The sequence below is a fragment of the Lates calcarifer genome, linkage group LG13, assembly GCF_001640805.2.
Source record: "Lates calcarifer isolate ASB-BC8 linkage group LG13, TLL_Latcal_v3, whole genome shotgun sequence".
NCBI lineage: Eukaryota > Metazoa > Chordata > Actinopteri > Centropomidae > Lates > Lates calcarifer.
In genome coordinates, this window is record NC_066845.1 from 17220238 (window position 1) to 17244791 (window position 24554).

The 24554-nt window shown below is 43.0% G+C and overlaps 2 protein-coding genes across 6 annotated transcripts in view; both read right to left on the reverse strand.

Moving 5' to 3' along the window:
• Positions 1–266: 266 nt before the first annotated feature.
• Positions 267–3124, reverse strand: tbx16 (T-box transcription factor 16). The gene is made up of 9 exons (XM_018668357.2): positions 3109–3124; positions 2800–2956; positions 2590–2692; positions 2068–2232; positions 1687–1833; positions 1527–1597; positions 1337–1425; positions 1034–1247; positions 267–945 (listed from the first exon to the last, which is right to left on the reverse strand). Exons 1-9 carry the CDS (start codon positions 3122–3124, stop codon positions 507–509), a joined length of 1401 nt encoding a protein of 466 aa, XP_018523873.1. The 3' UTR covers positions 267–506.
• Positions 3125–7326: 4202 nt separating this feature from the next.
• cabin1 (calcineurin binding protein 1) overlaps positions 7327–24554 on the reverse strand; it is a 36680-nt gene continuing 19452 nt past the window's right edge. For 4 of the 5 annotated variants that reach the window (XM_018669173.2, XM_018669172.2, XM_018669171.2 and 1 more), the window contains 8 exons: positions 20056–20219; positions 19866–19962; positions 19067–19750; positions 16371–16445; positions 11874–12132; positions 9507–9668; positions 9200–9402; positions 7327–9064 (listed from right to left, as the gene is read on the reverse strand). In XM_018669173.2, the coding sequence (XP_018524689.1) occupies positions 8921–9064; positions 9200–9402; positions 9507–9668; positions 11874–12132; positions 16371–16445; positions 19067–19750; positions 19866–19962; positions 20056–20219 (1788 nt within the window). In that variant the 3' untranslated portion in view covers positions 7327–8920. Of the gene's footprint in view, positions 9065–9199; positions 9403–9506; positions 9669–11873; positions 12260–16370; positions 16446–19066; positions 19751–19865; positions 19963–20055; positions 20220–24554 lie in introns of those variants that run through there. The other variant, XM_051075355.1, reaches the window with a different exon arrangement.

Here is a 24554-nt window from a genome sequence, read left to right on the forward strand (position 1 = left end):
TGCACTCTATGAAGCAAGCTGTTAATCAATCTTATTTTAAATATGAAAAAAGTATATTTACACATGCAAGACAGAATTGTGTTACTTTTAGGCTTTTATTTTCAGATCACAATCACAATTTGAAGACAGACATAAATTGCACACTTATGTTTTATTCTTTCTTTCTTTCTTTTTTACAAAAATAATATTTACACTTGAACATGAGATGAAATACAAAATAAATAGACAATTAATAAAACAATCCATCAGTGTGGTGCAGCACAATTTAGTTGCACTCAGAATAACTGGAGCCTGAATACTGCCAGTCTGAACAGAAGACGGCATCAGGGGGGCTCCTTATTCTTCTTTTCAACTTTTAGTTTTTCTATTCTTGTCGCAGGCCTCCAGCCCTCAGCCATGTCTGGGCATGCATTCTCATAGCTGTGAGCACTGGATCAGCATTCTGGCGAGATGGCACAGCAGCATCAGTTAAAGTCACCATCAGTTAGTTTACACTGAAGATCCCCTCACCAGCAGGAATAGGAGAACAGTGGATATTGGCTCCACTCAGCCACGTTGCCATGGTGATAGCCGTGGTGAACAGCTTGCGTGGTGTAGTCAGCGGTCAGGTGGTGAGGGGGTGGGTACTGGGCAGGACCGGGGCCGCTCCACTGACCCAGAGGCTGCTCGGAGCTGTAGGGGCTGTAGATGTGGTGGCCGATGACCCCTGGTTTGCCAGCCTGGGCCATTGTCATGTTGAGGACACCGGTGTAGTCCTGCGGGCCGGGGAGGTGCTGAGGGCCACAGGGGGACGGGCCGATCTCATGCGTACGAGGCTTTGAAGAGTCGTGATCAGGGACAGTGGCAATATCAGGGACTCTGGACTCAAAGCTGCTGCGTCCTGAGCCGCTGTTGCTGCTTCCGATGCTGGAGGAGGGAGAGGGAGACTTTCCATACTCGTGGAATCTGAAAAAGTAAAAGGAAGTTCATCAGTGCTTTGTTCATCGGGATGAGATAATATTATTAAATGGTACATAACTACATCAGTATTCACCTGTATGGCTGGTAGGAAGCTGGAGCAGGAACAAGCTGCTCTGCGTTGTACATATCTCTTGCATCTGGCCCGGCAGGAGATTCAGTCCTCACTCTGTGCTCTCTGTCGGTAGCCCACGGAGAGTAACGCTCCTCCTTGACGGGATCAACCTCTTTCCTTTTGGGCAGCTCTCCTTCCTCTCCGTCGTAGCCCTCATACGATGACTGGCAGAAATCTGAAAAGAAAAAAATAATTAGATCAACTTGAAGTACAGGACAAGAAGGTAAAAACCTCAAGAGGAGGAAGAGAGCAATGATTCAGTACCTTGTGGACTGTCCTCCTCAGAGTCCCTGTTCAAAATGTCTGACATCTTTGGTCGCTTCTCAAGGCAGGCAGGGTTCTTGTTTGCACGCCTGCAGAGGAACATCAAGTTCGTCAAAATACTACATACATTACTTTCACTGCAATCTACTGCAGAGGCATAGCTGGGAAATGACTTTTGTGTCATACCTACCTCTTTTTATTGGTGCCTTCATCCCGGAAACCTTTTGCGAATGGGTTGTGATCAATCTTCAGTTTTGTAATCTGCAAGGGGGCATTGGTTCAGTTAAAATCTTAGTAATGTGTGATGTCCTGCCAGCGGTTTGTGGTGTTTGAAAGTGCTGGGAACTGACCTTGGTGTTCTGGTAGGCGGTGACCGCTGTGAATGAAGTCTCAGGGAAGGTAAAGGTCTGGAAAACACTCCAGCGGACACTGAACAGATCATCTGCCTGGACGATGTGGAAGCGCGGGTGGTACCGATGCATTGAGTGCAAAATGATCTACAGATAGGAAGAGAGTTATTAATTCTGAGTACCTTTTTGTTTTCAAGCACTTCCAGCTGCAGCGCCCACTTGACAAGTATTTACTTTATTACAACCAAAGAATTCAGTCTGAAAGTGTCACCAGTTTGTCAACCAAGGACTTTAATTATCCAACATCCTTCAAAAAAAGTTGTGTGATATCATTTGGAAATACAGCCTTGCTGTCAAGCACCACCAAGTGCCCTTACTTACATGGCCGTGCTGGTCGAGAGTATTGTTGGTGAGCTTAAGCTTGAGGAAGGAGACGGACTGCTTCATCCAGTGGCTCCCCGGGGCTGGGGAATCAGGGTGAAGGTAGGTCCTGCAGGGAGGCTGGGGCTCCGCTTTTCCTGCTACCTCCCATTTCTCTTTATTCCACTGTAGGGAAGAAGACAAGATAGTCAGTCAGTCTGTCATATAGAAAAAGGTGATTCTTGAGTGTGTGAAAGGAGGATGATAGAGTGGAGAGTGATGGCTGGCAGGTACCACCCACAGAGATAGGGGGTAGTACAGTGGGCTCCCAGCAGGGGATAGAAAAACAGGAAGAGATAGCACCCTTTGATGTCAGGAGAGGGGGGTGATAACAGGGGATGTCTTGTCTGCAGACAGTGGTAACCACTCTGGGATATCTGCGGCCAAAGCCATGATTGCTGTAAGTCAAGGCTACTTTTGCGTTGGAAATTCTTCTCAACAACTAAGATTGAGTTTAGACTCAAGGAAAAACCCCTGTCTTACCTTATACCTGAATCCGTCCTCTGGGACCATGTCAACCAGTAAGATGTATTTTGCACATGGAATAAGGCCAGAGAGATTCACTTTACAGTGTGGAAACATCCTCCTGGAAAACATAGAGGGGTACACATGAGTATGCAAGAAGGACAAGCAAGCACAGCAACGGAGGGCACTACCTTCCCAACATTTTGCATCATTTCTTTGTCATCTTACCTTCCTGGTTTAGTGATGATCATCTCTGTCCCTATTTCATGAAAGGTCTTCCAGAGTTCAGGGTCCTCCAGAGTCATCCTGATGTTACCCTGGAGATAAGCATCAGGGGGAGCAGCCATGGAGGAGGGAGGAGGGCCATTGAAATTGGGCTTCAAGTCTAGAGGATAAAACGATTCATTATGGCAATGCTTCACCAAAACAAATTCCTGATTGAGAAAGGCATGATCTGATAAAGACAAACAGACACAACTGGTTTGGAAATTGGAGCTATTGATTGAAAAGCCCAGTGTAAAGTCAGCCAGCACTCACCTCTGATAGACTGCATTCTTCAGGTTCAGTAGCACAGGAAATGTTTGAAAAGGTTCATGCACTGAGGGTCAGTAAGCAATCCAAGTGTCAGTGATATCCAAAGTGTTTCCTCAGCTCCTTCATGTGTAAAGAAAAAACAACAAAACAGAAATCCAGCAACTCAGGAAGTCAGAAGGTTAGCCAGTCTTGTTGCACCAGATATTTCAGAGATCTTGAGTCCTGCAGGACTGGGTGACCATGACTTTTAAGGGGAGCCCTGGAGTGGGTGGGGTCAGGGGAACCATTCCCAGGCTTTGAAGTGGCACAATGATGAGTCAGTGTCCCACTGTGATTGGAGGATGCTGGAAATCAAAGAGACTTAACAGAGCATTGATACCGTACCCACAGGAAGGACTATGGAGGAAATGCATCTTTATTAACTGCTAAGAGACTTTAAAACAAATATGGACGGACTTCTCTGCTGCAGGTCAGGACTCGCAGCGGCACCAAAGTCTGTGTAAATATCATTCACACAGACATAACCACATGTAAAAATGCCATTTAGTGTGTTTGTGCAATGTGGTAAATACCCAGTGTAATTCATTTGACACAGCTGAGCGAAATGCAGTGGAAGGTACATTTCAATGAGGTTTGGGTGTGTACCTGAGCAGTGGCAGTATTTTCAAGTAATATTCTCATACTTACCATTTTATTCAAGATTCAAGATTCAAGAAGCTTTATTTATCCCGAGGGAAATTGCATACAAGGTGGAAAAGTAATACAGTATTACAATATATTACCTGAGAATGCATAAAATAATTGAAATTTCTAATTTTCATATGATTACCTCAGCCCTTTTCCAAATTCTCAGCTTTCTCCATCAGAGAAATTCTGCAGTGGGTGGGAAACTCTGTGTAAACCCATAATGGTGTGATGATAACATGCACTTTTTCTGCAGGTAACTTTTACCTGGGGGCATCCTCTGAAACCTGTGGGACTGCAGGCAGTGGTGGGGTGGGGTGGGGTTGTGTATTGGGGTGTCTAGACAGGCCCCTGCTCTGATAGATAATCTCATTAAGCTAGTTTCCCTTGAAGGAGCTACTTTCTGCATGTGGAGAAAGCCCTGTGTATAGGCAGGCAATTAACAGCCAGTTAGCACCACAAGCCCAAGTCAGCCTTGAATGGGACAGGAGGGGTCGGAGAATAAAGACCTGCCACAACAACCCGGCTGTCCTCTCACCATCCACATCCAGGCAAAATCCACGGGTGTCACTATTCAAAGGCCTGCCTCCGCCTGTACTGTGCCGAGTTAATGCAGGCAAAACAAATGCTACATGCTGAAAGCGTTAGCATAGAGGAAAAAATAACCAAACCACAGTTCCCCCATTGTCTCAGCTGACATGAAAATTTGAATTGAGGTGACTTTCACATCTCATTCAGCCTCTTTCCATGCACAGACACACTACTTCCACTTACATTTCTCATTGTATTCTCATTTTAAACTGCATTCTCTCTGCATACAATGCCTTCTGTAAGCTCAGCTCTCTGACACCCATGCACACAGGTAACTTGATTTTGTGTAACTGTATGGATAACAAACCACTAACCAAAACCATGTGTAATGCACAATGTAGAATTTTAACAGCACAGAAATGGTGCCACAGTTGTTAAGGTAACATGGCACTCTGTAGAATCAGCAGTTAAGTGTACATAAAGAGATGTTTACTGCAGGAAAGTCTTTCCTGTGAAAATATTGACTCACTTCTTCAAGGCTCTTGTGTTGGGTCGATATAGAATTAAAAGGATAATAACACTGTGGCTGCATTGATGCACTTAAAGATGCAAAGAGCTCTGTACTATCATTTTAGTAGGTAAGGCCCCTACCTCCTTTTGTGGAACATGGTGGCACAACATTGGCCTTGTGTTTTTATCCTCCTTATGTGAAACCAATTGTTGTGGAGGAGTTATTAATCACAGGTTCAGTGTGGCTGTGCTCACTTAGCCAGCTACTCGGGGGCCTGCGAGGGGGGAATCCCCTTAAACTATTTCACCAGGCAGAGAGGTCACACTGCTTTTTGTGTCTGTGTGTGTGTGTGTCTGTGTCTGTGTGTGTTGGGGGGGGGGGGCAAGATGCCACAAGAAATGAAGAGAATATGACGATAAAACTCTCTGCATATCCCTTCAGCTCCAGCGGCAGCAGAGTGTGTCAGTGTCAGAGCCGAGGTGTACATTTCAGCAGCAGCAGTGTCAATCCCATTACACGCAGGGTCTGGAGGTGACAGGTGTGACTGGTAAAAGGCCTTGGTACATGGCCTGGGGACAAAGACCGGGGACATAGAGGGATGACAGGGAGCGCTGCCTTATGTAACAGCCAGCCTGGGGGAGAGTTGGACTGGATGACACATCAGGGAGGTCGTCTGGAGAGGACTGATAGGGACTGCTGGATTTTATTTAAGGCCCAAATAGACTGTATGAATGTAGCTACTTATTAGTATTTACCTGGAGTGAATGCTTGAGGGTGACTGCAGGAATCTTATAATACAAAACAAGTGGTCAGAAATATCATGAGATATATTATACTGCTGATACCTGCTGGTCATTTCCCTCCTTATTTTTCCTGCCTGATTCCTCTGTGGCTTTCTTCCCCGCATCTACTCCCAGACCACCTTCGGCAGCGCTGTTCCACCTCCCAGGTGTCAGTCTTTGGCCATTTGCTTTAACTGCACAGATCCCCTTGTGCTCAACAGTTAACAGCTGCCAATATACAGCCAGGGCCCAGGGATCAGACGGCTTTCTGGCAGCCCAATAAAGAGCCCCTGGAGTGGACTGACGAGAAATTTCACACCTTTCGCTCACATTAGCCATGCAGCATGCCCTTTTGATGCTTAATTGGCCACTTTGAGGGGTTTGTAGAGATAGCAGCCCCATGGCTGGAAACAACATGATGTCACAGGAGACTGAACAATCTCACACTGCAGGAGAAATGCCTTTACCTGACAACAGGTCGATTATAATTTTACTTTTTATGCTGTGAGATGCTTTGTTCTCACTGAATTTGTCTCTGAGGGTATACATACAAATACCGTAGGACCCAAACATTTCTGTTTTTCTGTTATTTATCTGTTTTCCCAACTAATGAGTCCAGTTTTATTAGATATGACCCATTGCATCGTTTCCTTTGGGAAGTTATGAAAAATGAATACTAAGAATAAAACAAAAAAGAGAGTTACAATATCTTCTCTGGCATCCTCTTTCTAAGTGACCAGAGTGACCGTGATCTCACATGCACCGACTAGGGGCCGGGTGAGCTCACATTTGGTCCACCACATAAGAAAACAAACCTCAAATCTAGCTTGCCTGGCAAAGGGGGCAAATGACAACTTCACAGCACTTCATAAGAAACTCCTGGAAGTTGCTAATGAAGACTAATGACTTCCCTCGTGTCGGAGACTTCACACCAGAGTGTACAAGCCCTTTGACCACAAAGTCAATGTGGTCAGCGGGGTGGTCTGCCAGCTACAGGAACCAGAGGCTCCACAGCTCCACTGGAAGCACAGTGACTGGAACCAGAGGCTTTCCTGACATTATGTCAAGAACTCAAAATAACTGAAAAAGGAGATGGATTACGCTCATTCCAGCACAGTGATAAAACATTTCTGAGTTGATAATTAATAAAACATTGACAATTTTAATCAGAGTTGTTTCATTTTGACAGTAAATGTGTTATTTTAATGCGTGTATTATTAGCAGCCTAAAGACTTTCATTATTAGGATCAAATATGAGCCTTTGACTGAGGTGTGGGATTGATAAATTTAAATAACACGGTTTCTGTCTCATCAGCCACACAGGAACATAAACTTGAAATGTTGTTCTGTCATCATCTTTCCGCTGTATATTTTACAATCACCTTCTATGATGCAGAGGACTAGCTGCATGTCCTCTAAGTGTGTGCCAGATCTGGAAAGATATAGATGCACTGTAATTAAGTTTTTCAGTTTAAATTTCTTTTTTCTTGCCCAGGTCTCATTTGAAAAACAGACTTTCACCTCAGATAATTATTGTAGACTTCCAGCATCAGTATGAATTATAATAAACCACAGTTCTAACAGTAACAATCAAACCTTACTCTTTTTCTGAGAAAGCTCAGGAGGCCTGAGCAGACTATATACAAAGCCAATGTCTTATCTGATGCGAGGACCCCTGTGGGTTAATATTTTAAGTAGCACACAGAACAAATATGTGTTTCGCAAATATATTTTTGGTTTGACATCTATAATGCATTCAGTCCAGACATAGAGAACAGTTCCCGTCCAGCAGTCTGAGGCAGAGGAGCCGAGCCGAGCCGAGCTGAGGCCTTTGACCCAGTCTCCTCGTTTGCCATGGTACATTCCCAGAAGCTCAGCACAACAATAGAAAACTATCTTACACCAAAAAAAACAACAAAACAAAATAAACAAAAATAAGGAAATAAAATACAAAACTGCTTGTTTAATCAAGGGTGATAGTTTACAATTATTCATTTGTCTTTTTAAAAATTAGTTTCTGACAGCTTTCAAGAAACATAATCAGTAAATATCTTTCTATTTATAGAAAACAATCTGTAAAAAACATTCTATTGTCTTCCTCTGAGTTAAGCTAGAATTGTGACAAATTTACCAAAATGGTTTGAATGGAAAGGCATCTGTTATTAGAAAGTCTCCCCTGGCCTGCACTTCAATTCCACTGAAGTCAGGAAAGATCACATGAAGTGTCTGTTAACGGTGAGTCGTTTCCTGAGTTGATTGGAATCAAAGTGGCCCTCGCCTTAATGTTTCCACTCTCACACGTGCACACACTCCTCCAGCCTTAAATACTCAACCCATTAAAGCCAAGCACATTGGAAAGATATTTGGATCATGATATGTACAAAAGCTAATTTCTAATAACCGAAACCCCCCATTTTATGTAATCATTCAGATCAGTGCTGGTGACAGGATGTCTTCCTGGTAAGAACTGTTCCTCTTAGCTACAAATGCACACAAAACAAAAGAAAAAATATATAGGACAGTTATTACAAGAAATACAGTGAGTACAAAAATAGCACAGAGTTAAGTGCTAACTGAAAAACATCCCAAATGTTAAGTGTAAACATTTCCAATCTGCTACAGGTTGTGAGGCTGTGTGGACTGTTCGCACCACAGATGAACCTCGAATGCAGCTGACTGTCCTTATTTCACCTCTGTGTTCATTGAAATATATCATGTATCAACAAATATAATGTGTCTTGCAGATGAAAATCTCATGCCAAAGGAAATGATCGAAGTAGAGGAGAGCAGGTACATGCTGCTGAGCTTCAGTCCAGACTGAGGCACCTCAGGTTGGTGAGTTCTTGAGGATTTAGCTGCAGCTTTGAGTGTTACAGTTAGCACATGACATGGGAAAAAAAATGCATAAACATGGGACTGTTTGGCTTTAAAGGCTGCTGACAGTCTTTCTCGCCAGATCCAGTGTACGGTTGGGTGCACGCGCGCTCAATAAGCTGATGTGTGATATGCATAAATGGCACATTACAGACATGCTGCGAGACTAAAGCCATCGTCGTCTGTCATGCATACCATCACTGCTGACAAGCACAGCGACACAGTGAAATGACAGGCAACATGACAATACTGCCTTTTTTCAGTTTGGGAGAGCTGTTTTTTGTAATGCACATAAGGAAACAATAGCATCAACAAATAGAGCTGCAGTGACATGTACCATTCCTTTTTTTTTTTTTTTTTTTAAATACAGGGGCACAGGGTTTGGCAGAGTTAGAAAGTTCGGTATCAGCATGAGCACGAGGCCTTCAGAGGCTCAGATGTCCATGTAATCGTCCTCCTCGTCCGACTCGCTCTCTAGAGACGACTCCTGGCTGGACGTCTCCTGCACTTCCAGCGCCGGCTGGCTCAGAGTGTCCTTTTTGACTGTAGCTGCAGACTGAGACGACAGGATGACGTTCTGTACAGGAGCAGACAGCAGGGGTCACTGTTGACAGTGCTGGACTAAACTACAGTTCAAACAGATGTACTATGTGTATGGTTATTTATGCAGACACGCTCACAGGTGCACGTTATTTAGAGGCAGACCGCATACCTTAAGTCTCTGTTTGGTTTCCTCTGAGATGCTGCCTTTGGGGGAGAGGAGCGTGGGTGTCGGAGGTGTTACTGTGATTTCTGGTGGGAACTTGGTAACTGTGGAAGGGATGAAAAGCTTTGGCATGTTGGGTGGGACACGGGAGCGGATTCGGCTGGGGTCTGGAAGCTTTGACTGCTCATTGCTGGCATACTGCTGCTGGTCTGAGAGAGGAAAAGAAAAGGACATTTCTAAATATTTAAACAGTTTCAAGGCACATGAATTCTTCTTTTATTTTGGGTCAGAATTTTAATTCAAAGGTTTTGACCTGGGCAAGGTTGTGCGGTGCTACATGTGGCAGTTTCCTCTGGGAACCAGCCTGCTGCTGCTGATTCTTGCCCTTGAGATACAGTGGCGAGTTTCATCTGCTGACAAAGGTGTGACTCCTGCTGTCGGTACAAAAGTCCCTCTGAGGGCTCCTCCCGCTCCTCTGTGGGCAAAAACAATACACCAACAAAATACATGTTAAAACTGCTAATACCATCAGCACTGAGCCCTGCAGGTATTTGTCAGTTTCAATTACAGATTTTACAGAAAATAAAGATAACATTGCTATTTGAGTTCAATGTTAGTTTCTGTGTTATCAGCAATGGAAAAACACAAAGAATAACAAAGAAACCTCAGCATTAACGTTGTGGCTATTGGAGCTAATTAACAAGAGGACCTCAAGCCACGATTCCCAGTACAGTTGCCCCATCTAAAGCAATATTTACACAACATCTGACTTTAATATGATGGTTTTTCTGCTGAATCGATCCAAACTGTGTTAATGGACATGATACCACATGAGTAAAAATATGCTGCTTTATCTGATGAACAACAAAAAACAGCACTAACTGGACTTTACATGTACAGTAAGTCACTGTGACAAAAGACATAACCACTAAGGACAGACTGTTTCCAGGACATAAAGAGTGAAAGTATTTTAATTAAAAAGTATATAATACAAAATACACCCTGTACATTTTTTTGGTATTTGCCAATTAGCTGACTTTTACTTTTAAGTTTCCATCAAATGTGGTCTTTCAAGTTCCCTTCATTAGACAATTATCTATAATGACTGTATGTGATCTAACTGTAAAAATCCCCCCTGCAGCTCAGATCGCCACAAATAAAAACAAAAATGATCTAATACTCTTCCAGGCTTCTCCATTAATGTTGCCTAGGAAACCATTACATAACACACATTGGTGCAGTGTTGCTTGATGCTAACCTGTGTGTGTGAATGCAAATGTATGTGTATACAAACTTCCTTCTGTTTCTGCATAGATCCACACAAACTAATAACATCCAGCTGGTGGCTACAGACAGTCCAGCTGAATTTATCACAGTGAAAATGTAAAAGGTGACAAAACTTTCCACAAAGCTGAAATTGAGCTCTGTTCTGTTGTGGGTGTCCAATTAAGGACAAAACCAAGATTCTGTGTCTTCGCCATGTTGCAGAGAGCTCTGACAGCTCATTAATTACAGGTTTGCACATTGGTGTTAGAGGGAGATTTTTCACTCACATCTTAATATAAATTTTGCTCAAGAGGAAACTGAACCAAGGATAAAGAATGTGAAATTAAAGAGTGTGTTAATAGAGTAGATTCCACATTTGTATATTGAGTTCTGTTTGTAGACAGCAGCTTTACAGTCACCGATTTTGTCAAAAGCAAAATCTGATTACACCCATGTCTCAGAAAATTTCAGGTTGGGTTTTACTTTGCATGGAAATAAATGTCATGTAGTTAGATGGTTCTGCTTGATTTAAATAGTCTGAGCAAAGTTCATGTGAAATGGCAGTCCTCTGAGTTGTACACAGAGTTTGTAACACACAAGACAGAAACTGCAGTAAAACATCCATTAGATGAAAAGGGAGAAAAACAGACGCGACATCTGGATAAAAGCCAATTAAACAGATCCACTTCCTGACTTCAGTGTCTGTAAAATACTGTGTGCTGCCCTCCAATGGCTCTACTGGCCTCATACAGATAATCAAATGATTACATTACACTGTAAATACAAATTAAATCTAATAACAATAACATAACAAAGGGTTCAAATATTAAAAGGAATAGACCACCAAAATCTACAGAGTGGAGATTCAGACTCACAGGTGGACCTAGTGGTTTTTTTCCCCATATCAAGCCACATAGAGTATCAGAGACACTCAGGCTGAAGATACTTGGTTTAAGAATTGTATCTTTGGATATTAAACATGACAATAACAGCATATTAATTAAGGAGAATATTCATTACAAGGATCAGCAATGATTATGCCACACCCCTCCAGAAGATCATGCAGGCAGAAAAAGAGTCACAATCAGGAGGACACTGATTTCTAAAACTTTTGTTGGGGGACTGACAAAACCAAAAAGGCAAAATATAACCAGGCAAGAGTCTGCTGTTATGTAACAGCTCTGTGGAAGGCCACAGGCGCCCCCTGCTGGTCACTTGGACTATTAGAATCTCTACAAACTGAAGTGCCAACTGCAACACTCCACCTCAGCGGCAGTACAATTTCTACCAAAAGAGCATTTCATTTCTGAAATCACTCCAGCATTAGAGAGTGCAGTAACTTTTCCTAAGATGCGTGAACATGTCATTGTGGCAGAAACATGAAACAACCATGCGGTGGTAAAGGCCACTGTACCTGTGTGTGGTAGGAAGGCCATGGCTGCGGCAGGGTGGCTAGCTGCTCTCCTGTGCTGTGGCTGATCGTGGAAGCTTGAGGCTTGAGGTCTGGACAGCTTGCTCAGGGGCTCATACACCACTTTGGCTTGGCTGTCCTGGGAGGACAACGGGTGGCAGGTGGAGTGGCTGAGCAGGACGGGTGTTGGCAGGGAAGCAGGGAAGAAGATGTCTCGGTGCTCCTTGGTGTACTTAGGTGTGGTCGGGGCATCGCCTGCAGACTGTTGGAGACAGAAGAAGAGCAGTGGTCGTGAAGAGGTGGGACTGACCTTGGGGATCCATTTGCAACGCTAACCATCCTCTGCTCAGGTAGATTTCTGTGACGCTCACATCCTCTGGTTCAAGACTCTGGTTCAAGTGCCGGAAAAACAGAGTGAGCCACAGTCGATACCACAGCACTTGTCAAAACAACATGCATCAGCAATATTAGTCTCAGTATGCTATCCTTTACGGGCTTGCGATGTCGTTCCCCAGGGGTTCAGAAGATTACTTGGGTGCAGGACTGTGTGTTGGGTGCTGGCGAGGAGCACAGCTCTACACCACACTACATCCCTCTGAGCCACTTTCCTGGGTGTCCTTTTGAGGACCACTTATAAACACAAGAGCTGCACAAACAACCTGTGACAACAGCCGCCCTGCTCCCACGGCCGCTGTCATGGCAACACAGAGGAGCACAGTTAAAAGAAGTGAATACACCTTCTCTAGTTTTCAATTTGAAAGGGATGAAAAGTTGGATAAAAACTAGCCTTTCTAAGCCTTAAAATCCAGCTCTTCAGTCAGTATCAACCGTGGCAAAATTTGACAAGCCAAAGAAATGACAATGAGTTTTATTTCCAGTGGCAGGCTGCACAGATTTGCACTGCTGTGATTATATAGAACGTTAAAAAGTAAATATGAATTCATATTGGCCATACAATGTGCTTAAATAAATTTGATTATCAAATGTGCTACAGTTTTGTCAAGATTTCAAAAGCTTAAGTCAACGTTCAGGGCCACATTACACTACTGTTACAACAAGCAACCTTTGACAGATACAGTATGTTAGCAAGATAATTTGGCAGTAACAGAGCTCTCATACCATTTTTCTCAGGCTCTCTGCTGGGAGTCGAAGTCAAATTGTGCTCTGAATCAGAGCTGTGTATGATGAAGCTCCCCACGGGACTCACACAGCAGAGCACAGACAAATCAAACAAACAAGAGTAGCCTTCCAAAACCTCAGACTCCAACAAATCATTCAGCCCAACACAGAGCAGCACAGCAGCTTCAAGCATGCACTAGCTCCAAAGCCAGCTTTGATGATTCATATCTCATGAATTAAACATCACTAACAAAGACACCAACAAGTCAGCTGGACTGTGCATTAGAAAAACACTGTACCTGAGAAAATTGCAGCACATAGCATACAGCCAGTCTGTAGGTTCCTCGAGCGGCGTGAGTGGGCTGCTGGCAGCCAAACTGAAGTCCCACAATTGAAAGATGGTTCTTTGCAATTATCGAGATTGAGCTTTAAATCAGATTAGAGCAGCTGTAGATGTTGTGTACCGGTTGGGTCATCTTTCCAACACAATTGGAGGACCGGCCAACTGAACATTTTAATTAAATTGCCTGCGCAAGGGGGACTGACACTGGTGCTGTTTTGTGAAGCACACATTTATATTCTTTGGTGAGTAAAACCTTAATAATTTTCTTCCAGTTCTGCTGATAAACAGAGGGTGAGATTGGAGTATTGTAATGAAGTACCACCTTCAAGTCTCTCCGAAAATCTAACCCCATCCCTAACCCTAACCCTCTTCAAGAAAAGGAGAGTAACAACCAAAAAGATTATTAAAACTTATCAGAAATTCACTGTTTGACAGTAACAAAGAGCACAGGTCACGTAGCCTTAACATTCCTCCCTCTTGATGAGGTATCAAACTGGGTGAGAAAACAATACACAGAGCACACCACAGCTGATCACGCTGTGCACTTGTGGGGGCTTAAAGGAATGTGTGAATCTGTAAGAAGCAGGCAAGAATTGCCTACTCACATTTCCTACTACATACATACATACAAGTGCAACCAAATGCAAACCACAAGATGAGCTGGTGGCATAGTAATTACACACAAAGAGCAGTTGGATTAGACTGCAGAGCGAGCTTGTATGCAGTAGTGCCCTGTCTTATTAGTATCATGGGTATACAAGAACACAAACCACGACATGGAGGCTAATTATCATAATATCCAACAAGTGAACAACCATGCCATGTACACTTGACATTAATAACAGCAATCATATTCACAGTAACAGAGGCCTAGACTATATATATATATATATATATATATATATATATATATATATATATATATATATATATATATATATAAATATATATATATATATATATGAGCTTTTAACTAATAGTCACAAATTAAACTACAAATGAGCACAACCAACCACAATCCTGTCCTCTGCCTGTATTTTCTTATTTTGTTGAGCTCAGGATGTTTCTGAGCTACAACCTGGACAGCGGGTGTGTAGCCCCCAGCCAATGACAGTGTGAGGGAAAATATTAACAACCAGGTTACATTGTTGCCTCCATCTGCCCCCCTCTGTCTGTGTCATGGATGTATAAAGAGCTGCAGGTCCGTGTCTGTTTGACTGAAAGCAGGGCTAAGCTTAGGCGGTATTCATTCAAAATCCAGCAGCACAACACCTTCCTGCAGGGTTGTGCAGAGGTGTGGGCGTGTTTATTTGTGTCAGAGAACGTAACCACTGCAGGAATAGTAAGAAAGTAACACCACTCCTTCTCTTAATTCACTATTTAACTCTCTTGACCACCACTGCTCTCTTTCTCCTGCTCGTTGAGCCAGGGAAGAGGGGCCAACTTTGAATGGGGTGTTTACAAATAGCAACCAATCATATCATAACTTTAATTTCCTTTTCTGACATTTAAACTGTGAAGACATTCTTTCATCACTTTGTGATTTCACTGATTGCCACGTCTTCAATTTTTAGGTGACTCTGCAGAAAGTAGTAAGTTCTAAATAATTTCAAATCAAGTCATTTTAAGGTAAAGTGAAATCACATGTGTTAAATGCAATTTAATTTGAAATAAATGAATACACACCAATTAAACGTGCATTAAGATATCATGGAGAGGTATACATGTAAACAAACAGCTGTTTCAACAAAAAAAGGTTCTAGGTTTTTACACATTGAGAAATGAGGCTTGTAGCTGCTCTGTGCCTCATCTGTACCATTATCTCCATGTCATGTGTTGCTGCATGAAAATTAGACAAACAAATGAAAAGACAAAACGAACAAAGACAACAAAAAGAATCATGCAGAAAATGAGATGATACAATAAGTGAACAAGGAAAACATAGATTTATTTTGCCCACAGCTACTTCTTAAGAGACTGAGGTTTTGGGGAGCATCACCGTGACAACAGAATGTGGGCAGAGAGACCCTTGATGACTGCGTGGGCAGGAGGAGGGATGTGAGGAAGGGGGAGTCACCGACACAGGATGAGGCAGAGCAATTAATGATTCGATGAGGAATATGAGCACTGAAGAAAAAGCTCTAGCTGAACCTTTTGTAGTATGTCATTATGTATGTAGTATGCCTTGTAGTTTGTCATTTTGCCTCGTTAATCATATGGACATTGCCAGTGCAAATAAGCAACATGCATACCTATGCTTAGTTGAAATTGATGACAAGTTTGGCAACTAGCAAGCAAGGCTGAAGGGACAACAGGGAGCATTCACACCATGCTTTGGGTTATATTTAGTACTGGCAGGCTGGAGTAGGATAGACTTGAATAAGTCTGGGAATTACTTGGGAGTTACTCATCAGTTTGGCACATTTTACTACAGATGCTGCATGTTACTTCCACATATAACACAATGACAGGAACATCTATCCTTTAGCAGACAAGTAAAATTAGCATTTAACCTACTTGGATTGGCAGATAGGTGGGTTTACAACATCAGGACAACTCAGATATATAATTTTAGCTTGGTCGATAAAGCACAGTTTTGCCATGCTGGAGACCAGACTTTAATTAATCCTGAGTGTGTCAGTTCAGTGCCAAGGTGGTTGCAGCTCAAAAATGATCTGCTTGGTTTAAACATTTACCTGCTGCAATTAAAATGTTTTCTATGATAATTTGATGAGGACTTCTTTTCTTTCTTTTCCAAGGTTTAAAGTCTACGTAAAACAATGGTCATCAAAACACCCAAATACTGCTGCTGTATCATAAACTTTTGAGTAAAGCCTTAAATCACTTAAGCTTTACTACGCAAATCCGATCCCTTTACATGAAGGAAAAAAAACAAGTATTTGGCATCAGCTTGGATAAAACAGGCATACACAGAGCGTACATTCAACTCTATATAAACAACAAATGCATAGGAGGGAGATAATTTGTAGAGGTAGGAGAAAGATGGCAGATGAGCATGCAGAGTTACATTGTTTTACCTGTCTTTGGGCAGAAGTGGCCAACTGTATCTGGCAGAACTTCACAGCTTGGTCCAGAGCTACATCCTCATCAACCTGACAGGAGAACATGCAGAATAAGGACATTAGTACGGAGCAATATATCTTCATATGCTGGTGTTATATTCAGCAGTGTCAAATCTGTTCACACATCTTTTTCTATTCAGTCAAACTTCCTTATCAATACAGAAGCAGTGAGTACACAGCTGCAAATTCATCATATATTTCTGAAGTGACCTGTCCTATGTACATAACATGTTATGTCTCCACACTAATGCCAAACAATTCTTCTGACTCTGTATGAGAGTCAGTAGGATTTTCTTCTGAGCCTCTCCCTCTGATCATAGCACCAGTAAAGAAAGACTCACATTAAGGCCCAGTTTAGTGAGTGGGTGTGTGGGAGTTGGCAAGCTTAGCTACAGCACAACATCGTACACTTAGCAATAATCTTGTTCACACAGCTGTTATGTTCCCTCCAGCAGCCTGTTGTATGCAGCGGTTGAGGGACCCCCAAAGGGAGGGATTTTACAGCAGCCTCATTCCAGTTTTCAAATTATGCCAATTGTTAAATGGAGTGAGTCAGGCTTCAGTGCATCACAGGGGACAGCCCTCTGCTTTCAATTCATTCTAGCTCGCTGCTAACTTTCCCTTTCAAACCACACACACTTGCCAGTAACTACTTCTCAATGTCACATAATGATTACTATTAGAATGAGGCAAATTTCAAAAAGACATCTCTATCACATTTCTCTAAAATAAAACCATTCACTTAATGTGACAGGACCTACTGTATTTAACAGTTTTAGATGTGTATCACTCTCTAATATGGTTTGACTTTATTATTATTCTGATTAAAAAGAGAATTTGTATCTGACTGACTGCATCAGACTGTAGATAAAGAAGCCTTAGGGAGGGTTTGGAGGACCAACATAGAGGAACTGTTATGTTGTCATTAACAGACAGTGTTTGATAACACCCGAGAGCTGTCATTTGAACACATTCTGAGGCAATGCTCTGGGCTGTAAAATGCAGAAGGGCTGCTGGCATGATGATTTGTGGCTGAGCCTCTTTATGGGCAAAACTGAGCAGCATTTATGCTTTACTTGTCAAGTTGAAAATACTTTGATGGTAGGAAATGCTCTGTCTTCTAGGACACATGATTTAGTAGCGGTTTTAATTTTACAAGCTTAATATTGAGCTTCAGGAAAGAAAATATCTGACTGAAGTAAGCAGAAGTACTGACATAACAAACTAAAATGAAAATGATGCGAGGTACAGGTTTTAAGTACGACTATGTGCAGCTGTGCAATGCAGCAGACCATAAAACCACAATGCATCTGCAGTTTGTGCAAGTAGGTGCACACTCACAAGATGCCTCTGGAAAATGTCCAAGCATATTAATTGCAAAACTCATTTGGTTATAGAAAACATGTCACGGCTGGTTCTGGTTACTCTCACCGGGTGTGTCTGAGAAAATATTCTCTTTGCTCTCTCTGTAAGAGCACAGAAAAAAAAAAAATCATAGCTGTAACCCAAACACCTATAAAACAAACGAAAAAAACAACAACAACCAAAAGCTGCTAAGGCTGGGTGATCTCCTCAGATTTCTTCTTTCTCCTTCTCTACTGTCCCTCGCCTACTGCCCTCCCACTCAAGCTACAGCTCTTGTTGGCATTACACAGCCAATGACATGGCAACTTCTGTAGGGTCAGCATTGATCTTCAGCTCAATATGGCTATATAAGCTGATGTGGGCTGCTGTGCAGCTACATCATCAGTGCCATAGAAAGCACTGGAGTTGGACTCACTTTCAACAACTAAGGAACATTTGCTCTGGAGAGATAGAAACAAACTTGACACTTCTTCTTTGACACTTCGTATGCAGGAGAAGGTTAACATAACGATTTACAAAGTTCATATAATAAGCACACTTGTACAGAAAGCAGCCCTTTCCCTGCCTCTACTATGAATATGTCATAAATTACTATCAATTTTAACAATACATGTAAAGTCCTATTATATACTATTATACCACCACATTGTAATAATCTTATAATACAGACAGCTTTTGTGATGGCACAGTACATTTTTACTTCTGGCACCAGCTCTACTGCCATTACATTAACAAGTCTTTTACCAATTCAGTAGTCTTTGAATGGGAGCAAAAACTGGTGGACGCTGACACTAGAAAATGATTCAGCATTTGCTTTTAAATTCAATCTCAGGGGCAATCACTGCAATTTATATACTGTCCAATACAGTGATTGGAAGCATCAATCTGACAAGTTTAACTGAGAGCAATAAATCATCAATGACTGATGCACTGCAGCTCAACACCTAAATGTGACATCATTAAAAACAGAAAACCCGATTCATCTTAAAAATACCCAACAAGGCTACATGTAGAATCAGCTACTTGTTTCTCGAGTAACAGCAGAAAGACCAAAGACACAGAGGTTGAATTTGGGTTACTGAGAGTCAATGCACAACCGCACCTTATGTGTTGGATTCATCGCAGTGTTTGAAAAATGAAAGAGGGAAAGTCCCTTTTTTTTACAGTGGGTGTTATGTTACTAATTCAGTTGGAGGAGGGGTTTCCCAAGCCCAATATATACTTATACTGTGATCTGTGTGTGTGCAGCACAGGGATCTTGTGTGGTACATCTTGAAGAGGTATACCTGTTTTATGAGCATATAAGTCTCTGACATGATCTTCTCAATGCGTCCCAGGTCATAGGTCATGACTTTCTGGCCTTGCTGCCATACCCTGTAGGCGTCAAGCAGTAGGGTTTTTCCGGACTCCACGTCTTCTAGAAGTTTCCTTTTCCTGTTTGGCCTTCGTAGTAACCCCTGATCAGTCGTACTGGCTGCCACAGTCACCTTGGGTGCTGAGGCTTGGGGTTGCTGCTGCCTGGAACTGATACTTAGCTCCTCCAGAGACAGCTCTGGTGTCCGGCTGCTGTCAGTCACTTTCTGCTGGTGCTCCACAACACTCAGGGAGGTCTCAGCCTCCGTTTGGTTGCCCTGAGAATCCGTGGTGGTAGAGGGCTTCCTCCAGTGGCCAGTGTCCAACTCCATGGGTTCCTCTGGCCCTGCTTTGTGCTCCTCACTCCCAGCAGTCTCCACCTTCCCAGTGTAGCTCTCCTGAAACTTATTCCCTTTATCTGTGGTTGGCGGTGGTGGGATGAGTTGTGCCTGCGATGCTCCCTTGGGCCCTGTGTCAGTGACACAGGGTCCCTCTGTGAGCCCAGGCTTCTTCGGCAGTGCATGCTTGCTGTCCTCTGAACTGGGCCTGCTGGATGTATCCGTTGTGGTCATCTCCCCCATGGAGGGCGCAGGCGCTTTGAGAAGCTGCTCAGACACCTGAAAGAGAACAGAACCTGTCAAAACATGAAGTGGGTGCATGCCAGACAGCTCAGCTCTTACTGTGTGTGTGTGTGTGTGTGTGTATGTGTACAGTTAAGTTGTGCTTTCTTACCCCAGTGAGACTGTTCAGATTGTCCTCCAGGACTTTTACAGTTAGGAAAAATGCTCTCTTGGCCAAAACCTGGCGATCAACATCCCGTAAATACTTCCTTCATGCAAGAGAGGGAAGCGAGGAGATGTGTCATGGAACAAATACATAACACATAACAGAAACAGCAGTATCATACAAAGCTGGTCCTTACTTTCCCTGGTCCGGGGTTCTCTGCAGCATGAAAGAGACTTTCAGGAGAGTATCGTGATCCTTAAGCTGAGACAGCACCTCCAGCAAAAGGACAATGGATCGGTTCATATGAGATGCAAAACTTCCTGGGCGATCAATCTCATCTACTGGAATACGCCAGATGCCCTGAAGAGGACGAGAAAAACAGTGCAACAGAGTCAGGAGTTGAGTTAGACTGTGAAAGGAACAAAAACACACACTTTCTGGTGTGGCTTCGACTCTGAGTTTTAACTGGAACTTGAGTTCAAAACATGTTTCAGTTACAAAACATTGTTCTAGGAGGAGCTGTCTACATGTAACTGGTTTCTCATATGACTGGACATCAACGAACCCACAGGCTACTTTGTGAATTTCTGAAAGTTTATATTTCTACGGCTGCTCTCTGCTGCTCCACCACCAGGTTTTCAAAAGCCTGTGGAGCGTATGACACACAGAAACAATTAACAGGGAGACATGGAAAAACTGAGAGGAAAGAAAATAGAGGAGAAATCAAGGGGAATTAATGCGAGTTAAAAACATGGCATTCAAAGAAGAAAGTCCTAATGAGGAGATGGAGAAGCTGCAGGAGAAATCTTGCAGACTCCTGGCCATGTAGGAGGTGGTGGGGGGTGGGGCTTTCTCTCTGGGCATCCAGGATAGGCAGCCTCATTAGTGTTGAGCTCTGTCCAAGCAATGCAACAGACCAGCAGACTGACTGCCAACAAACACAGTCCTCCTTTGCACAAAACGTGATGAGGTGTTTTTTGATGGACAAGTCCACCTTTTCAGCAAGCACACGTTCTCTCAGCAGGTGAAGCCAGGCGAGGTTCTGCACTCTGACGCTACTGATGTGAGTGCAGATGGTGGCCTAGGCTGTGAACAGTCATAAAGCACATGGCACAGAGTACAGCTACCGCCTCAGAAAATGTGTGTGTGTCTGAGACAAAACAAAGATGACCATCAGGATGGAGCAAAGCAAATGAGATGGTTCTATCAGCTGCTGAAGGCACTGGGGAGGCTGATGCTTCTCCTAACAGACAGCTCCAGTTTATCAGATGACATTTTCAAAGCCACTGGAGAGGGAAAAAAGCAGGAAAGAAAGGCAGAATACACCAAAACAAAACACATTCCTGAGAATGGATTTGTAGCCTGCTCGCAGATAACGTGTCAAATCTAAAATGGCCCCAGAAAACCTCTGTAATTCTCTAAATTTGTGTGTAATTCCAAACCACCCTTGAAAAATCCTAAATCAAGGATGGAGTTTTTACATTCTTAGTTCATGAGGACTACATTTTTTTGCCTGGGCATTTCTTAAGAATAATTTATGAATAAATATGGTCTGATTGCTCATTAATTATTGATATTATCATGTTACAGGATCCAATTCAAGCTCATGGAATAATTCCAATTCACAGCCAGTGTTTCTGAAGAACGAGCATATAGCTCCAGTGCCTATGTGAAAACTAGATTTATTGTAATATGATGTAATCAGGAAGGGCTTGTGAAGGTTTTAACCTTTCAATGCACAGATTACCAAAAGCCTGCAACAGGAGCTGGGACATATATGATGAGGGGTTGGGCTCCGCTCACTTAGAAAGACATTTCTAATGGAGGAGAGTTGTTCTTCATCAGACAACCATCCAACCACAGCAAATCTGTTTAGGGAAAGCAGAGCCATGGCTTTACACAGATTATGCTGTAGCACAACAGCTAAAGCAGATTTGTAAGACTTTAACTGCAGTGATTTTAAGCATCTTTTTTTCCTTTTTTATGAGAGAAAATATGATCACTGCTTGATATCTGGAGCAACAGCTTTGGCACAGACGTGTCCAATACATCACGCAAGAATGAGACAGAGATTAAGATGCATAGCAAACAAGGGATGAACAATGGATAAATACATGACAAAGAATCTGTTGGTACAAAAGGAACCTGATCTTTCGTCAAACTATTTTCAATTCCAAAAGGATTTCTCCCGTTTGTAAAATTAGGCAGTGGAGATGCCACATCCTAATCAGTCACTTATTCAGGTATTACAAACAGGAACATAGAGGGATAACTGTTGCAGCTTGACAAAAGGGACTACGTATTGTTTGTCCCTCTAATTACTTGTGTTCCAAAACAACATGCTGGCTGTTGTTTGCACCTTAGCAGGAAAACCTGTGTTGTCTTATCTGCTTCATCTATTCACGTCTCAACATGCCAACAGTGACAGGAAACGCAGAGGCCACAAATACTCACTCCAGGAAAGTTGCACAAACTGTTAATACTTCTTGTGGCAACCAGCAGTCACTACTGGATTTCCAGTTCACTATCTTACCAGTCAGCTACAACTTTAGATCACCCATCCAAGATGGCTGGTTACCTGCTAATGCTACCAGCATCTGGAAAGTGGGTGCTGTAATTTTACATCTTTCTACATTCTTCTCTACATTAGTGTACCTGACATGCAGACATCAGAACTAAAATTCAGAATGACTATTCAAGGGCATTTTCTCTAGCAGTTCTGTACCATTCTACAAGAGTAGCACTGATTAAAAATGACCCAACACTAAGTGTAACTCTGACAAAATGAACACAGTGACACACTTGTGTACGATTTTGTAAAAGTCAGAAGGAAAGACAGAAAGCGACTCACCATCACCAAAGAAAGCTACTCCACGGCGCCTGTGTTAGTATTCTTTTGGACAGTTTCCTGCTGGCGGTAGCAGCACCAGCAGCCCTAGCAGCGCCTCCACCCTGAAAGAGGCTCACGCTCTGAGAGCAAGGGGTGGGCTGCATTTGGGTGCTAGGGCAGCGAGAGCAGCAGCAGAGGAGAAGAGGGAAGCACAGCTGCACACGGCAGGACAGGAATAGAAGAAGAAGGGGAGAATGGCAGGACAAACAGCACTGGAGTCAGGGCCTATAAGCTCAGTATGCCACTGACAGACAGGCTGACTCGTTCCTCTCCCGCTTTCAAACACTGCCATCTCAAAACAAAAACACCCACGCACTCTATCTCCGCTCTCCCCTGACCCCAGCTTGCTGGAGTTCTTTCCCCCCCTCCACCCGTGCTTTCTCTCGCACTATACACAGCATACAGCCAATCCTCGTAAGCTTCTGCCAGCCAATCGGAGGCAAGCAGAGAAACTCCCGCCCATTAGTGCACACCCACACAATACACACACAAACAGAGGAGTGAGAGAGAGAGTAATGAGGAAACAGAATGAGAGCAACAGAGAGAGGAGATGAGCAGAGCGAATAAAAGCCAGGGGGAGGGGTAGAGCGTGATCACCCTGAAGACTGAGCAACAGGAAAAGAACAAGACATTAACTGGCTGAAAAATGAACTCAGCACAACAGCATCAACATAGTGGGATGCATCAAGAGGATGGCAAGCCAATAGTGGAAAAGAACAGAAAAAACTTGAGGCTAAAATGACAGGTTTGTTTAAATGAAGCACCCATTAACAACAGAGAACACAGGCTGAAAAACAGTACTGCCAAAACAGATAAGATTGTGCTGCATGCACACACAGTATATCCTCAGTCGGCAGTATAATGACAACAGCCCTCACCTTCTTCTATTCCTCTCTTTCAACTCGTGGTCGTGTTTCTCCAGCTAGTCACCATAAACATACTAAGCACACTAAGCAAACACACCTTGTTTTTCCTGCTTCCTGTTGTGTGAATGAGGAAAAAACCTGCTCAAAAATGTGAAGCTCAGCCAAACACAGAGCAGAAGAAGGCAATGGAAAACACACTGGCAGCCAGGGTTAACCCTCCAACATGCAAATCAAAATATCAACTTCTACAAAATGTATTCATTGGGCCAATACTCCTCCCCTAAGAAGAAGAAAAAAAGGTTCTCCTGAGTGGAGCTCCACCTACAGCAAACTGCACAGCTGAACACACAAATGTTTGAGTCATACATCAAACCAAGGCAAGTAATGCAAGTGTAACAGCTCCCCAGAAGACTATCCAAACTTAACATAACAAGACGCTGAGGCCTACCTATAAGCAAAGTTGCATTCAAGCAGTCAAATCAAACATGAAAGCTTGTTCTGAATAGACAGTATCGGTTCAAAACGTGTTCCCTGAAAAGTTACAAGAGCAGGATGGATTTACATTTGTCTGAAATGTAGCAATAAGGACATCCATTTTCTCTGGAGCTTCGCAGAGAGTGAACACGTGAGTGGGTGGAAGAATATGTAAGCGAGAATATGTGTGTGCGGTGTGTCAGGGTGGGCACGGAAAGGGAGGAGGTGACGTCGTGCCTGAGTGAACACAGGGGGACTCCTCACGATCACTCAACAGTACTGTTGAACAGCTAGAGGCTCTGGAATTATAACAGAAATATAACTAACAACATTAGATTCAGCTTTGATATCCTGTTACAGTGGAATTATTGCAAAAATTGGCTCACAATGATGACTGTATTACAACACAAGGTGATTTTGCAATTTACTTTAGTTTGCAAGGGCTATGTTATATCATCGATCTAA